Raw genomic sequence first — 18,133 nt, forward strand, 5'->3', positions numbered from 1 at the left:
CGCACTTAGCTAGATGATGGCTTCCTCCGAGATCGTGTGGCGCGTCGTTCGATCTCGGAGGTCACGTTTAGATGACGTCATCGCGAGCGTTCTGCAATCGCGCGGTCCGCTCTCTCCGTCTCCACACCCGCGCTTCCTCCTATATGCATCCTGTTGCCGCTCCATCTGTGGAGGGAGAGACACCACGCATCCAAAGTAATTGAAGGAGCTAAAGTTATATCGTCTTAGTATTACTATTTCATCAGGTAATGACAGTATACCGGGATTGCCGCGGAATACAATTTCATACTAAGCGCACGTTTAATTAGGCCTTTGCGCAACACAGTGTTGGGTGTTTCTCTACCGGGAAATGTTGCTTAGTGACTCAAAAGGTACTTCCGGCGAGTTGTCTGCTTCCCATTCGCTGAGGTCGCTTGCAATCAGAAATTTTCAGCTTTATTTCTCAATTTCTTTTTGATGAACTCCCTCTGCCACAAAGAGTTCATTCAAGGACATACAGCATCACGCAAGGCAAAAAAGTGAGGGAGTGCATTACAAAGGTACATCTCACTTTATTTTTCGTGTGATCACAGTGCGTAAAAAAGTACAACACGACGATGACAGCGGAACACCGACAGAGTTCTAAAAAAATCACCAAGCTCTCGCCAAACAGAGTTCTTCGTAATTTTGGCTTAGTTGTCGCACACGCGGCCACAATGGACTAACACAAAGACGCATCCATTTATGCATGCCGACGGACAGTGGGACCCTGGTAGAAATTGACTTTGCGACTTCGGACCGACGTGGCAACGTACCTGACGTCAGCCTGAAAGTTGTCTGAACACTGTTTTCCGACGCGAAGTCATATACAAGACAGACGGAACACAGACGCGGGCGCCGAGATTCCAGTTGGCACCAGTACCCAGGAAAAACGAGGCAGCGCGTCATTTGGCGTAGCTTACAAGACAAAATGGGGAGCTTTAGATTAAGGGGATGTAAGAACGCAAGGGTTGGGGCGCCCGCTATCCCTTGGGGCTACGGTACTGCGCATGAGCAGACCGTCTACGCATGCGCAGTACCGTGGCCCCAAGCGCTAAGGGGCCCCCCAACGCTTGCGTCCCCCTAATCTAAAGCTCTCTAATAGCTTCGAACTTCTCTCCAAAGTGCGAAGGTGATCACAGAGCAATGTTGCAACAACATGGCGCGCAGAGAAAATAATAACTAAAGCAAAGAAAGCAAAACGCACAGGACACCCGCAGTGGCCAAACCTGGCATTGCAACACCACTGTCAGAGAGGGCGTATGCGGGACTCGTTGTATTGAAAGACAAAGTAGCGTAGGCCGACGCCACTGCCGGCGCTTAAGTGAGAATATCTATAAGTATTGCAATGTGCTCGGTCGCACTGCCTTGCTGTAGCCTATAGTGCTGTGTGCAGCAACACTTTTTGTGCAGAACAGAACACAACTTACGAAATGTGGCTATAGTTGCCCTTTGAATAGATGACTGGCTAGAGGTCATCTTCAAGAGGACTGTAGCGTATGCCGGCGTTTTGTTTATTTAGCATGCTCTTTTAGCATGCACTTTTAGCAGGTGGATAAGTCTCTAGATAATTGTATAAAACACAGCGTAATGCGAAAGCCTCATCTGAGGATGCTTATTTTACTAACGCTACTTCTATCCACGCCAGGCGCTACTCTACCTTCACGCTAGCTTCAGAATCGCGCCATCGTGATATTGAAAACGTCAAGAGAAAACAACTCCAACCAGCTTAAATAGTGACGTCAAAAATTAAAGAAAGAAACAGCTCGGGCCACTTTACTGGTGTAGACATGCAGACACAGGGTCTGAATTGTGACATCCCAAGTGCAAAGTGAACAGACGGCAACGAAATTCGTACAGTCAACAGCAAAAGTTTGCGGGATGCGGTTTCCCTTTCAAATGTGAATTCCTGCACTGTTAATGCATGACACTTCGTTTTTAATGAATCACTGTGTAGGTGGCGAAGGCTACTACATGCTGGAACATTTAATTCGAGGCTGTGTGACCACGCTTCGCGAGAATTCAGCTTCTTGGCAGATCCTGCGTCCCGTAAACTTTTGCGATTGACTGTACATGTAGTAGACAAGAAGACAACGCTTAAATGTTAAGCTGTCCTTGGCAAACGACAGGTCAAAGAGCAAGATTAGACAACACGATCCGCATCTCTCGTATAAGCGTGCGAATAGAATGTTTGGCTACAGCGCCTTTAGAAACCAGATCAAGAGACATCTGTTCTCGATCTTAAACCGCAGATCACTTCTGGTCATATTTACGGGCACCCACGAATTCGCCTGTGAGCCACTGTTTTCTTTTTTTCCACGTGGGCGTTTTGCTTGGCACCGTCGAATCCTGCCATCTTGTCAACTCTGATGAGCTCACAAAGCGGCTCTGATTGGCTCTGCACAGAGCTCCGATTGGCTCGAAACGACGAAATGGCGGCATTTGACGGGATCTAGAATAACGCGACACGACAACACTCTCGGACGCGGAAAGTTGACCGTGGACGTATGCACGTCTTCGTGCTCGAGGAGCGAAAATGAATCGGCGATTCGACTCCGCAGAAGCGCAGGCGTTCCGCGTTTTCGCGGGCGTTAATTTGCGGCAATCAAAATCGGACACGAAGGCAGTTCGACGAAAGGGCCCCTCGTGTTGGGGACGTACGCGGGGCGTCAAGTGAGCCCCAGCCGCTGCAGGATCTGGACGAACCGGCTGCCCTCGAAGAGGGCCGAGTTGACCATGGCCAGGAGCACGGCGAGGACCATGATGGGCAGCACGACGGCGACCACGTAGTAGAGGATGACCAGAAGCGAGGCGAGCAGGACGATACCGACCAGGAAGAGCGCGTCGGCGCCCCACGGGTACTGGAGTATCTCGGACGCCACGACCAGCGCGGGCTCGACCAGGCGGGTGCACCAGTGCGCGGTCGCGAGCTTCTCGGGGCAGTCCCCAGGGTCCGCTGCGCCAGCGCCGCCGCCGCCGCAGGGTTTGTGGGTCGCCGCTACGGCGAGGCTGGGAGTGCAGGGCCACGGCTTTGCGTCCCGCGGTGAAATTTCGTCGGCTCTGCGTGTTTAGGGAGAGGAGTGATGCGTAAATGAATCACTGAAGGTACACTAAAGAGGTGAGTAGGCGGAAGTGTGTTATTGAATTACTTTTCTACAGATAAGGAGGAGTCACTGGAACCGAATCAATCAATCAATCAATCAATCAATCAATCAATCAATCAATCAATCAATCAATCAATCAATCAATCAATCAATCAATCAATCAATCAATTATTCATTTTCTTTCAGTGTTAAATTCCCACAAAATTTGTGGGGACTCAACATTCATATGGGAACGGATTAACAGCGAAGCCGTTTGGACTGCATACTCGGGTGTATACATTATAGACGGGGAGAGCTAAGAGAGTGCGAGTAGAAAAGCGGAGGAGAAGGGTGCAGCGGTACCATGAGGAGGGTATGGCGAAAGCGTAATGTTATGATCGACCTGTCGGGTGTGAGAGACATTCAGACGTACGATGCCATGACAAGATGATTTGCCTCGTACCAGAAAATGCTGTTAGGGTAATCCTGGACCGCGACAAGTCAAGTATGAAAAGCGTTCACGCGTTCCGAAACAGCGTCACCCCTTTTTTTCCCGAGCTGACACAAAGGGAAGGACGAAGAAAACTGCGAATCGGCCTAGTTGGAACAGATTCATCTTAAAACTTTTTGTGCGCAATGAAACAGAGACGAACAACCGGAGCAACACAAGCGCTCGTCCTTGTGTTGCTCCTATTCTTCGTCCCTGTTTGTTTGCGCACAAAAAGTTTTAAGATTAAGAAAAGAAAACCTGAAGGGCAGGAGGTCGCCGACAGCAGAACCTACTTCTGCAGGCTCCCCACAAATACGTCGACGATCACAAGACCGCCAGGGGTTATTTAAGGCCGTTGGCCCCCGCGTTAATCAGAACCGCTCGAGACTCTGATGAGAGTCACCACTATGTACCAATGAAGTAAATACAATCTTTCATTCTTTTTTTCATCATCACAATGCCCGCCTTCATCGTCGTTTCCTGAATCTTGCGGTGAAGACCCACCTTCCCCGCTCGAGATCAGTAACAAGAAAAACCTAGTGCCGCGCAAGACTGGCTCTGCGGTGACGACCTCTACGAGATGGCGCCATAATAGCGCGTCACCGTCTGTTCACCGATGACGCCATCAATAAGGTGTACGGCGAGCGCGTCCACCGATACCATATATGGAAACAAAGGGCTGCGTGAGCGGAGGTCTGTCTGCGGCGGCAGCTGTGAATGGCGCCCACGCGTCACCCACGCGCTGCCTCTCGCGATCTCCTGATTAGCGAGGCAGTCGCGCCACACTTCGCTCTGTTTGCAATGTTCCACACGAGACAGATTGTCCGCGCCAGCCACGCTACTCTCGCAGCGTTCTGTTTCTAATATAAACCGTGTACCTATGCAGTCATAATACAAAATATTGACATGCATACTTCTTTCACGTACAGAGCTGTGCTCAAATTGCGCGTTAGAGAGTATCGTATTTGTTGGCGAAATCTCTGTTTTTTTTATTTTTTTTTTTCTGCGAATGGAGGAGAGCAAATGCCGCATCTCCCACTATCGCTCATCTTTCGGCTCAGCTATTTCACGTGAATTTGCCGGAGGTACATTAAAGGACTCCTTGTCAGGCTCCGTAAGAAATTTTGGTTGTTCACAAGGAGTTGTATATGGCCGTCCAGGCCCGACGAGACGCCGTCAAAATGCACGACATCACGGCGAGTATATATATGCTGCGAGATGGGTGTCGCGACTCGCGTTTTATTTATGTATTTATTTATTTATTTGCTTCTTTTTAGGCTTACTGAAAGTTTCAGTTCTCACGGTTAAAATAGCTTTTCTCGTTTTGTAGAATTCTAATTTACTGACGCAGCCCAACTGAATTTCCCCTTCAGTGTCTCTTTAGAGAACGACAGGGTGGTCAGAATCACTCCGCAGCCTTCTCACTGCGGCGTCTCTATTGATAAAATTCTACGTCGACCAATTTCTTTGTCCGGTTTTTCGCGCGCTGCCGATTTTCTCCTTATGCGCGAATAACATCGCGTAACGCGACCGATCAAATGTGAGAGCGCTCGGGCAACCTTGCCGTGGTCTCTCTCGGGGGGAAAGGGTGTTCTAGATCGGGCCGCCTGAACTGGATGTGGTAACGAAACGCCGAAGGGCGACTCCGTTCCCCTCGAACCGACGCCATGGGCTCGTTCAGGGTCAAGTTTACTACCTCCTTGACCCTCTCTTGGATTCCTTATCTCAAGATCCTTGAATCTCGTTACACAACACGGTTTCACCGCACGCGCACAGCGCGCTGTCTCCCCCGCCAATAGAGAGTGAGAGGTTTTCATTTTCGGCGTGAACTCGCGGCGTTCGCCATGCCAGGAGTTTTCGTTGCTTCTCGACTCGCGCGATTACAACCTCAAAGATGGAGAAATGAAAGTGCAGCGTGTGCTTTTCTTTCGCTGTTGCCCCCCTGAAATCCTTTGCTGGCTTTGGCATCTCGTTTCTATTTGATTCACCGTAATTAGTTCGTTTGGAACTTTTCAGTGCCTGTGCATGAGGCGAACACGTTCGTGTTGAGCAGGTGTTGGGCTTTTAATTGGCTTCTTACGACACCGAAGGGAAGAGAGCATTGAGTTCCTGTACTCTAGGTTTTGTTAAGAGGGACTCTTCTGGGATGGGATAACGTAACGATCCCGTGTCAACGACATTTTCCGTGGCCTCAATTTTGCAGCGATGCCTTCCGCTGTGTTCTATGCCACTCTGCGATCCACCGTTCGCGGCCGGCCGATATCATCATCATCATCATCATCATCATCTTATCTTTACTGCAGGACGAAGGCGTCTCCCTGCGTTCTCCAATTACACCTGTCCTGCCTCCAACCGATCCCTCCCTCTTGCTTGGTATATATAGCGTGGCAAATATGGCAGATATAGCTCAATTCCGATCCTCAAACTGGATTACTGGAAGAGGTGGGCATTACTTCCACGACTAATTAACAAATGTGTCATGGTTCATTAATTAATTAATTTACGGCACATATTTGTAATTTACGAATGGCGTAGCCCATGAGTTCGCAATGTCTATTGATTAGGAACGAATTATCTGGATGACATCAATATCAAGATATCCATTGCCAAAGTTTGCAACGAAATGCAGTTCGCTTTCTAGTTACATTTTTTTTTTTTTTTAAGGAGAGAAAACCGTTTTATGCGTAGAAGCACAAAAGTAAGTGGACCAACATCGCACATTTACTACAAGTTTGGCGGTGCACATATATCTCGAAACCGGCTCAGAATTCGTTCCAAATCGATATACCTTTCAAGCTCGCCGGCTACAATTAGTCAATTGCAATGTGTGCATAAAGTAATAAATATGTAGCGAAGAAGACGGGGCGTGTGCTTTAGGCGCATCGTCAACGCCTCGCTCGAGAACAGATCGAGCTCGAGCGCTCGGTGCCCCACCAACAGACCTGCCTGTGTATCGTCTAACGTTCTGGCCTGTTAATTAAACTGGTGGTGGAGGTTGCTGGTTTCACCTAACCTAACCCTAGAACTCCGCAAGCGGAAGTTGCCGCCCATCATGCCTGACGACGCAAGCCAAACACCACCGCCGGCCTCTAAACTAAGGAATATTTGTTAATTACTCGACGACACATTTTTGTACCTCGCGGATGTTAATGTCCATCTCTTCGAGTAATCCAGTTCAAGAACTGGAATTGTGGCGCCTGCGCCAAAGGCAAGCGGTGTACCGCTTGCCTTGTCGTCTCCACGTTTGTCGTCACGCTGTGTTCTCGCATCTCTCTACTGTCGAACATGCACAAGCCGCCGCTGCTGATGCAGCTGCGGTACCGTAACCTATATGCCCCGCTTTCAACGCCATTAACCTCTGCGTTCGTTAACCTTTCTCCGAGCACATCACGAAGGGCGTGACGCCGTTCTACTAAAGAGCTTTAAACCGTGTCCTCCCAGCTGCGCGTTTCACCTCCTGCTGCGCCTTCGCGACATGCGTCAGAAGTTTGAGTAAGGACTTTATAAACCGGCGTGTTTCCTTTTTTGTTTGTTTCTTTTTTTGCCCCAGTCGTCAGGAGTGGCTGGGAGTCGCTCAAACGGTGCCGAAAGCCACTCGCTCTGGAGTATGGCGCTGGGAGTGTCGCGGTGACGTGTGTAGTATCTTGGGCGTATACATATAGGGCAACACGCGTGTTCACCGTGGACGTCGTTTGCGCCGCATTCGCCTCGACCGGCCGCATTCCTTTGCTCGTAATGAACGCGCGACGTATATGTAGGGTGTCCCAGCTAACTTTAGCCAAGCTCTTCAAAGAACGAAAGAAGAAACAAATATTGAAAGAACACCGTGCAAGACACGATTTTATTAAAAATGGTGTACGGTCGTCAGAGGTCTGGCTACCGAACACCGTAGCTCTTATATTTCTCTCGTGCAACGTGGGAAAACACGGGAAACGCGGGAGATTGAAATTCCAGACGACGAGCAAAACGAGAACAAGGTAAAAGCGGGAGCCTATGTTTCGACAAGTGGACTTGTCTTTTTTTCAAGGCGGCTTACAAATTCTCCCAGCGCGACAGCGGGATGCTCCACGTACGCATGCACGTTTTAGGAATAGTTGCGCCTAAGAAAGAACAAGCACAGGAAAAAACGAGCTACCTCGATTTTTTTCCCGTGTTTGTTCTTTCTTAGGCGCAACTCTTCCTAAAACATGGCCATGCACTAACTCGCCCAGCAAAACGTTCTTTTAAACTCTCCACGTACGCATTAGGCCATACACGCAGATCACCTCCTTCCAAAGCGGCAGCTTGCGCTTTCAGACGATTAACGCGTTGGTCACGTCACATTGCATAAATTTCGCTTATAACTGCAAGAGCGCGCCGTTACTTTAGTGCTTGAATGCATAAAACGACGTTTTATTAATAAGGTAACTGGAACGCCAATGCATTTCTCCGCAAAGCTCGGGAATTAGTATCTCGAAACTGGTGTCATCCTGAGAATTCGTTCCAAATGGATCCGTCTTGCGAACTGCACGGCTAGAATTTGTAAGTTGCAATGTGGGTCATTAAGTAATTAGTTAGAAAGTTAATTAGTGATTCTTTAATTAGCCGATTACGCATTTCAATCTTTTTGTGCATGTCCGCCTTTCGAGTAGACCAGCTGCATTAACTAGAACTGTGCTATCTGCCGCAGGTAACATTTAAACATATTGAATTGTAAGTGTCACCTGGTATATATGTACACTGCGCCAGCTTACTACCATTGGCTCGATCGGGCTTAGGGGCCATGAGTTTCCCCGCAGAATTTAGATACACCGCCTTTTAACATATAGAGCTTCGCCCAAATTTCAAAATGGGCAGTATCATAATCGTCGGTGAAACCTCGGTGAAATCGGTGAAAAAAGATATGAGGCACATCTTTCAAGGTGGCAAGAAGGAAGAGGTGCACGAATTTTTTTTTCAATATTACTTATTCCGCACCAAACATATAATTGGGACCCCAGAACCCAGATAAAAGTTCCTTGGGTGATTACGTGGGATTCGGCATACCGTAGACAGATACAACAGGATATAATGACGACGTATGTAAGCCCTGTCCTGTATGCCCTTCTGGATATGGCTCTGCGCTGCCGGGTTCGGTCTTCGCCGCGTATTTCATTGGAGGAGAAATGTCAAAGTGCTCGTGCACTTAGATTTAGGTGCATGCTAACAAACCCCAGGTGGTCAAAATTAATCCGGGTTACACCCCCCTCCCCCACGACCGTGCACCTCATAATCAGATCGTGGTTCTCGCGCGTAAAATTTCTACTAACGCGACAGCGTTAAGGAGCTCGTGTCGCAGAAAAGCCGGTGTCGTCGTTCTGTTTTTCTTTTTTTTTTCTTTGTACCCTTTTGGGACACACACTAAAGCGCATTTTCAACAGCACACCCGCCATTCGGAACTGAAATCTGCGCTGTGTTTACATAACGTGTTCCACATCGCGTGCTGCCCGCCCATGCCTTTCGTGCCATATAAATAGGATCATCTGGGAGTTGCGTCTGCCGAGTTGAGAAGGTCGCACACGACAGGAGTCACGCAAAGCGTACACGCTTGCCGTCCTTTGCTGTACAGCGTCTGGAGCGACGGCGTAGAGACACAATAGCAAGCTAGGAAGAATGAACCAAATGAAAAAAGAAAGCTCATTTTAGACGCGACCGCAGGAAGCACGGCGTTTCTGATAATTCTCACTCACAATGGCCGGCGCGTGTATGACTGTCCGGGTCGACCGAACGAACCAAGCACACGGGGACGGAAACCGCAAAGGTGACACGCACCGCGTCAGCGGAGATCTTGGCCAAGAAACGAGTTTCGGGATTACGAAAGAACAATTCGCGGGCCCCCACCGGTCGCGTGCCTCGTCGAGATAATGAGGCGTTCCGACCGAGTGTGCGTGACGCCGTTGCGTATGGGAGTCGCATGCCGCGACGCTTCGCTTTCGGGGCGCGCAGCGTATCCCAGTGAAAGAGTCCACCTAGTGGACACGGCCATTTCGCCTGCTACTGAAGTGCTGATTGGCTGGGGTGGTGCAGCTGATTGACTGGGGTGGCCCACCTAGTTGGACACGGCCATTTCGACTGCTGCTGAAGTGCTGATTGGCTGGGGTGGTGCAGCTGATTGACTGGGGTGGCCCACCTAGTTGGACACGGCCATTTCGACTGCTGCTGAAGTGCTGATTGGCTGGGGTGGTGCAGCTGATTGACTGGGGTGGCCCACCTAGTTGGACACGGCCATTTCGACTGCTGCTGAAGTGCTGATTGGCTGGGGTGGTGCAGCTGATTGACTGGGGTGGCCCACCTAGTTGGACACGGCCATTTCGACTGCTGCTGAAGTGCAGATTGGCTGGGGTGGTGCAGCTGATTGACTGGGGTGGCCCACCTAGTTGGACACGGCCATTTCGACTGCTGCTGAAGTGCTGATTGGCTGGGGTGGTGCAGCTGATTGACTGGGGTGGCCCACCTAGTTGGACACTGCCATTTCGACTGCTGCTTGTTGGGGTCTCGGTGCTGGCGCCCGTTATTGCGAATGGGTCGCAAGCCCCAAGGGTAGCGTTGGCCTGGCGGCCTGGGGCACTGGAAGCATCCGAAGGTCCCGGCAAAGCATGAGAAGACTGGTAACAGAACAACTTGTTTATTCTAACATAGCAAAAGAGCGGCCGGTCAGGTCGACCGAAGTGGAGAGACGGGAGAGCACGTAACTCAACAGTACAAATCGGAGCCTCTCTCCTGGCGTCCGGGGGCAGCTGCTCTTATACTCTCGGCGTCGCGGGCCAGAAGGAAGGTCACGGGATGAGCCCACGCGACGGCGGAGCATGAGCCCACGACGGCGCGCACGGTCGAGCCGAGAGACATGGTGAGCCGAGTGTAGTGACGCATCGCCAACCCGCCGACGGACAGACCTGCTGGCTCCTCACTTGGGGAGCTCCGCTCCCCGGCTGCCGCGCTTTGACAAGCGTGGGCACACACACACACACGCACATACGAAGACACGTGGCACTGAAACACGCCTGGACACGCTTGGCGGGGAGGCGTTGCGGCGGCGTCGAACGGCCCAAAATATCCGCCGCTTTGAACGAAGCCCCGGCGTTCGTTGCATCCGCGCCGGCATTACCGCGCGTTGTAGGCGAAACGTAACATGCTGAAGTGCTGATTGGCTGGGGTGGTGCAGCTGATTGACTGGGGTGGCTCACCTAGTTGGACACGGCCATTTCGCCTGCTCCTAAAGCGCTGATTGGCTGGGTGGTCCACCTAGTGGACACGTCCATTTCGCCTGCTCCTGAAGTGCTGATTGGCTGGGGTCGTCCCCCTAGTGGACACGTCCATTTCGCCTGCTCCTGAAGTGCTGATTGGCTGGGGTGGCCCACCTAGTGGACACGGCCATTTCGGCTGCTCCTGAAGTGCTGATTGGCTGGGGTGGTCCCCCTAGTGGACACGTCCATTTCGCCTGCTCCTGAAGTGCTGATTGGCTGGGGTGGCCCACCTAGTGGACACGGCCATTTCGGCTGCTCCTGAAGTGCTGATTGGCTGGGGTGGTCCCCCTAGTGGACACGTCCATTTCGCCTGCTCCTGAAGTGCTGATTGGCTGGGGTGGCCCACCTAGTGGACACGGCCATTTCGCCTGCTCCTGAAGTGCTGATTGGCTGGGGTGGCCCACCTAGTGGACACGGCCATTTCGGCTGCTCCTGAAGTGCTGATTGGCTGGGGTGGTCCCCCTAGTGGACACGTCCATTTCGCCTGCTCCTGAAGTGCTGATTGGCTGGGGTGGCCCACCTAGTGGACACGGCCATTTCGGCTGCTCCTGAAGTGCTGATTGGCTGGGGTGGTCCCCCTAGTGGACACGTCCATTTCGCCTGCTCCTGAAGGGCTGATTGGCTGGGGTGGCCCACCTAGTGGACACGGCCATTTCGGCTGCTCCTGAAGTGCTGATTGGCTGGGTGGTCCACCTAGTGGACACGGCCATTTCGCCTGCTCCTGAAGTGCTGATTGGCTGGGGTGGTCCAGCTGATTGGATGGGGTGTCCCACCTAGCGGACACTGCCATTTCGCCTGCTCCTGAAGTGCTGATTGGCTGGGGTGGTCCAGCTGATTGGATGGGGTGTCCCACCTAGCGGACACTGCCATTTCGCCTGCTCCTGAAGTGCTGATTGGCTGGGGTGGTCCAGCTGATTGGATGGGGTGTCCCACCTAGTGGACACGGCCATTTCGCCTGCTCCTGAAGTGCTGATTGGCTGGGGTGGTCCAGCTGAATGGATGGGGTGTCCCACCTAGCGGACACTGCCATTTCGCCTGCTCCTGAAGTGCTGATTGGCTGGGGTGGTCCAGCTGATTGGATGGGGTGTCCCACCTAGCGGACACTGCCATTTCGCCTGCTCCTGAAGTGCTGATTGGCTGGGGTGGTCCAGCTGATTGGATGGGGTGTCCCACCTAGCGGACACTGCCATTTCGCCTGCTCCTGAAGTGCTGATTGGCTGGGGTGGTCCAGCTGATTGGATGGGGTGTCCCACCTAGTGGACACGGCCATTTCGCCTGCTCCTGAAGTGCTGATTGGCTGGGGTGGTCCAGCTGATTGGATGGGGTGTCCCACCTAGCGGACACTGCCATTTCGCCTGCTCCTGAAGTGCTGATTGGCTGGGGTGGTCCAGCTGATTGGATGGGGTGTCCCACCTAGCGGACACTGCCATTTCGCCTGCTCCCGAAGTGCTGATTGGCTGGGGTGGTCCAGCTGATTGGATGGGGTGTCCCACCTAGCGGACACTGCCATTTCGCCTGCTCCTGAAGTGCTGATTGGCTGGAGTGGGCTGCGCATCCGCGGCAGCGAGGCGCAGCCCGTTTTTTCTCTTTTTTTTTTTTTAATCCGGACAGTGAATTTTTACCGTAAGTTTGACGCGGCAGATTCCGAAACCAGTGCCGTACTCAGAATTCATTCCGAAAGGATACGCCTTGCCAACACACTAGCTACAATTCGTAGATTGAAATGGGCCATACAGTATTTAATCAAGAATTTAATTAGTGCACTTACGTTATTTATTCAATTACGCATTATTTTTAAAAGCACCCTATAGAAGAAAATATGGCGCTTGCGTCTATGGGAGGCACAAGCATAGCGGTTCAGCCACCGTGGGAATGATTGCTGTAGTTACAATACAGTACATGGTTTCACATGAACTTCATCCTACTGCTTCGAGTGATTTTGCGACTACGCGAAGTTATTGTTTGCTGTACAATGTTGCGTTACAAATACAATTCGCAGTAGTTATGCAAGTGTGCAGGGTGTTGGGTACTCCAGGGTAGCGTAGCGTACTGCTGCCGAGTTGTAGCGACGCCTGTTTATCGAAGCTCGACCGACGTTACTTATTGGGTAGCGTGGCGTTGTCGGCGGGCTGCAGGCATCCGGTAGACCATGGCGACCAGGCAAGGACGAGACGATTTCTAGTGCGAAACTTGCACGGTTTATTCAATGGTTGGTGAAAGATGATAAGAAGAGAATGAAGGGATGAAAATACATTTCGGAGCCCCTTAAGTGGGCTCTCTAAAATCGTGGGAGGGATATAGCTCCCGTCCACGTCACGTGACAGGCACAGTCTGGTTTGTGTATGGGCGTCCCACCTACGTAGAGACCAAGCCTGCAGCAAGGAAAGAGCGTCCCGCATCCGTATATACCAAGCCGCAGGTCCGGGAATGTAGACGCTTTTTCCTTTATTCTAGGCGACGTTGGTTCGCGGAAAGGGCGTCTAGTTGCGAAAGGGCGACTGATCCATTCTCCCAGTTAACGTTTTTCGCGAGCGCCCTTCTGCAGGCGGCAGTCCGCGGTCCTGGGAATAGTAGACAGCTAAACCCTTCTCTTTCGCGCGTTGCTGGTTCGCGGAAGTTCTCCTGTAGACCTTGACAGTTCGAGGAAAGTGTCCCTCTAAAGTCGCACACACACAAAAGGGGCCTGTAAACACTGCGGGGCTTCCGCCAGACCGGCGTACACTCGAGACAACCATGGCGAATTTAGGAAGTCACACTTCGTTTCGATGAGGCATGGTGGGCGAGAATCCTTTTTGCACGGGGTGCTAGACGCCAACCGTAACAAGGGTCTTATCGCCTTCGTGCGTTCAGGCAACCATAAGTGCTTGGTAATTTCTACCAATAATGGAACATAAAGCGTGTTAAAGCCACAAGGACGTCTGAAGCCACAAGCGCGAGGAATAGACCAATTAAACACGGGATAATCCTTACACGAAGGAAAAAAAATTCAATCATAGGGTTTTACGTGCCAAAACCACGATCTGATTATGAGGCACGCAGTAGTGGGGGGCTCCGGAAATTTGGATCACCTGAGGTATTTTAACGTGTACCTAAATCTAAGTCAACGGGTGTTTTCGCATGTCGCCCCCATCGAAATGTGGCCACTGCGGCCGGGATTCAATCCCACGACCTCGTGCTTAGCAGCCCAACACCACATCCACTAAGCAACCACGGCGGGTGATCCTTGCATGATGCAAGTGACTTCAAGCAAAAGGGAAAAGTGTAGGAACGCTTGTAAATTTGTTTGAGACGTCAGTCCTGATGCTGTCAGCTTTATGTGTAGAGACAATGGTAGATAATTGAAAATATATCCCTAGAACCGCTGCGTTCTACGTTAGAAACCTTCTCGCCAGAGGCTGCTAGAAGCGTTTTGTAGAGCACATGCCTCCGTACCATCGTGAGACAGTAGTATAGTACTGTAACTGACACAGTTTTTTATATCATCCCTTCGTAACACGTTTTTATTGCCGTACCCCACATCACTAGTCATTGTCATCATTTTATAACTTCCGTATTTTACGAACTATACAGCAACTGATGTTTCTTTTTTTTTTAAGGCCCCTCTACAGTCATGCTACCTTCCGCAGTTCATTACTGCATTGAAAACTCGCGATCACTTGCTCGGCGCTCTTTGGCCAGACCTGCAGCCTTCTCGTGACGAAATCCTGACATCGATTAAATCGAGCAATGCTTGCTGGCGTTCGACGGAAGTGCTACAGGTTGTGAGGCAATGGACGAATTTTGCGTGATTGGCACATCGCCCAGCCAGTTAATGCGGGACGCGTCGCAACGTACGCAGCCCTATTGATCACGTGATCAATAGGATCACGTGATCACGCTCGTGTGTGAAGAGAAGAACCTCGCTTTCCGACTTTTTCAAACATGCGGCTAGTTGAAGAACCCGAGCACGTCTTAGCATCGTAACTTTTTTTTTTTCGTCCGCTCCTTACATCTTCATGTAGCCCACTTTCCGCTTCACCTGTATAATTTGCTCTCCATTTCCTCTTTTGACATGATTCCGCGTCATTGCCGGGATAACCTTCTTGTGCGAGGCTGTCAGAAGACATTTCATACAGTTCACACCCCCTCTACTTGGGCGCAAGCGCCAACAACGTGGGCGAGTTCTCAACTTGATTCAGTTGGCAACACGCGACGTATCACGTATAGGATGCGCGTAATTAGAAAATTCCGCTTGGTGAAAGTGTCTGCAATTTCATCTCACGTTGTTTTTCAACCCGTTTAGTGATATTCCTTACGTCCACTGCTTTCATGAATATGGTTGCACGTCTTGCAGTTATCTTCCTGATACTCGAATGCGGCGAAGTATCATAATCGCCCTTTTCGGATGGAAGTTTATTTCGGACTGGCTTGTTGTGAACGCGAAAAAAACTACGGCAGCTACGTGCCGAAGCAAACTACTTCATGCATCTCGGCGAAAGTACAGGGGCAGGGGATTCCGCAATAGAGGGTTTTAGATCAGGGAATCAAGCGGCTTGCGTACGCAAGAACTAGGGGCCACGGTACTGCGCGCATGCGCAGACTCTCACGTCGGGGTGTGCGCATGCGCAGTACCGTCGCCCCTAGTTGCGTACGCAAGCCGCTTGATCCCCTTATCTAAAACTCTCTAATAAAGCCGACAACACGCGCGCTGGCAAGCGTGCATGTTGTCTGCACTTAAGTTTCGCGAGGTTCGAGGCTAGTTGAGTGTTCAAAACTGGCCGAAATTAGCGAGGCCCAACGGCTACGGCACCGATAAGCAGGATGGCCAAAGTCTAATTCCTACTTGAAGAAGAGAGCGCTACGAAGATGCGGATTAAAAGAGGAACATGTACGACGGACAAGGCGTTACTTCCAACTACACTCTTCCAACTTCCTCTTTAGGTCGGCGTCTTCGTAGCGCTCTTTTCTTCAAGTATGCAAAGCCAACTCGCCCACATCAAGCTTCTGCTGCTTCTAATTCCTACGCGGGCGGCTGCGGTCGAGGTGGGCAGACGATAGAGTCGGCTTCTTCTGGAAGCACATAAATTATTATCGAAATTCGAAAGCAGATTTTGGCTTACTTCAACGTGTTTGTTAAACGGCGTATACACAGTAACATCAGGAAGAAGAGCGCTGATCCAAACACCCTTCTTGATTGATGTCAGCTATTTATTGGCCAAAAGCAGCCACGTATGGGAATCTGCTGTATTACGAAATCGAGGGTCCAGAAAGAAAGAGTGAGGAGCAGGCTTCTGTTGAAAAGAGAGTGTTTGAGAGAAAAGGGTGACTTCGTGCTCCGCTTGCGAGTCCCACTCGTCGCTTACGACTGCAAAGTTTGGCTGAGATGTTCACAGCAGCGTACGCTATCCGCGCACTGTGTTTTTTCACCAAGCCCCGATAGATGGTTCAGGACCCCTTAAAAAAAATGTCTTCGGCACGAAGCACGTCGTCGCGTGCGGCCGAGCAAGTGGCCATTGCCTTGGCCCTGCTGGACGACGGACATGCCAATATCTTCAGTGACTCCAGGGCAGCCATCCGCGCCTTCAGCGTTGGCGCCGTGTGTAAGGAAGCCTGTCGCATCCTCGACGGCAAAAGCATCGCCACCCACACTCACGTGGTTCTCCGCTCACATGGGATCCATCATGGGAGGCCCCACAAACCTCAACGAGCTGGCCAACTCCAAGGCGCGAGGTCTCGCTTCCCGCGGCCATGGAGAACTCCAACGCCGGCCCGCAGTGGCGGAGAACAAAGATCAGCCGACCACATACCATGAAATTACGCAGCACTTTTATCTCGGCAGGAGAGACTTTCCCCTTTCACACAAGAAGTTAAATAGAACGCAGGCATTGACTCTCAGATTATTGCAAACAGGCTCGTATCCCAGCCCGGCTTTATTCCGCAAGCTTTATCCCGACACCTATGCCAGTAGTTCTTGCAGGCACTGCAATGACTTAGCCAGCCTAGACCATATGCTCTGGTGTTGCCCCTCGTTACGAGGCACAGAACAAACCAATGAGGACAAGTGGCTCTCCGCTATCAAGAGCCCCGATGCCGGGGCGCAACTATGGGCTGTCCAGAGGGCCCACGATGCGGCGCTCGGGCATGGCCTGACTGTCCCAACGTGGGAGCGGCCCGCAGCGCGCCGAGTCGCGTACCTCAGGACCTTCATTAAAGTTTTGCATCCATCCATTCCTGAATTTGGGGTAATATATCGATTATTAGAAGAGAAGATTAAGGTCAAACTTCCATCATTTTTTTGTCGTGTCCGTAACCCCAGCGTCAGTGCGGGCAGTGTGACGTCACATATTTGAAAGAATTTTTCGTTTTTGCATTTGGGCCGTAGTGGCCCAGTATGACTTTCTTTTTTTAAATTGATAGTTCGATCTGTGGCTCTTTAAGAATACAATGTAATCCGTTATCTTTACCGATAAAAACGTTAACTTGACTGCAGCAGACGCCGTCAAAATCCGTGACGTAACGCCTATAGCTTGTGCGAGAACTTCGTGGCGACGTCGCCACCTGTCTTGTTTTTGCGTCTTTTCTGGTTTATTAATCTTCACTTCATCGTAAAAGGCCCTTCTTTTTTTTTATTGGTATCGTATAAGCGCATTATACAATATTCATGGTATTTCTTTTTAGTGTCTCTTTAAATAGTTTTTTTTTTCGATAATTCGTTAGAAGAGCACTTGTGTAGACGCGTGGTGACTCAAACCCACTGTCACGCCCGGTGACGCAAAAGGCGCCCCGAGCGGAAACTGTCTCCGACGACCGACAACGTTTCCTTCCCGGACCGGCGTCTCTTTGGTTCTAAAGAGTCAAGAGGAAACAGCCCCTGCTCTGCTGACTCGACAACGCGCCCAGTTCATTGCACCCGCACAGTGTGCGCGCTATCGACGAAAGAGGCATTACTGCGACAGGATGCCGAAAGACGGAAAGAACCGCGTGCCTGGCCTCTTCTTTGTTGCGTGTTTTCCGGCAGGGGCAAAACACTCCAAAAGAAGAAAAAAAGTTTATTGGTGGCAATGCTTTCTCCCCGTCGCCAATACTTCGATAGACGACAGCAGAAAGTATACGTATACCGAGCAGTGTCTTGCGCATGCGCACCTCCGACTACACCGAATCAGGGGCGAGAGAAGTCGTCAGCGTTTACGAATATTTCAACGCGATAGCAACATATAAGCGGACCTCAATCGCTCTCTAGGTAGGATGCCTCGATACCACGCTGGAATCGAGGGAACCCTATTTGGGCGCATCACGTCCCT

General features: G+C 51.0%; 1 protein-coding gene across 1 annotated transcript in view; it reads right to left on the reverse strand.

Annotated features, from left to right (window-relative positions):
• Nucleotides 1-531: 531 nt before the first annotated feature.
• Nucleotides 532-18,133, reverse strand: part of LOC126539265 (uncharacterized) — a 47,236-nt gene continuing 29,634 nt past the window's right edge. The window contains exon 5 of the mRNA XM_050186048.3: nt 532-3,078. Coding sequence (XP_050042005.1) covers nt 2,688-3,078 — 391 coding nt within the window. The 3' untranslated portion in view covers nt 532-2,687. The remainder of the gene's footprint in view (nt 3,079-18,133) is intronic.

This window comes from Dermacentor andersoni, chromosome 11, assembly GCF_023375885.2.
Source record: "Dermacentor andersoni chromosome 11, qqDerAnde1_hic_scaffold, whole genome shotgun sequence".
Taxonomy (NCBI): domain Eukaryota; kingdom Metazoa; phylum Arthropoda; class Arachnida; order Ixodida; family Ixodidae; genus Dermacentor; species Dermacentor andersoni.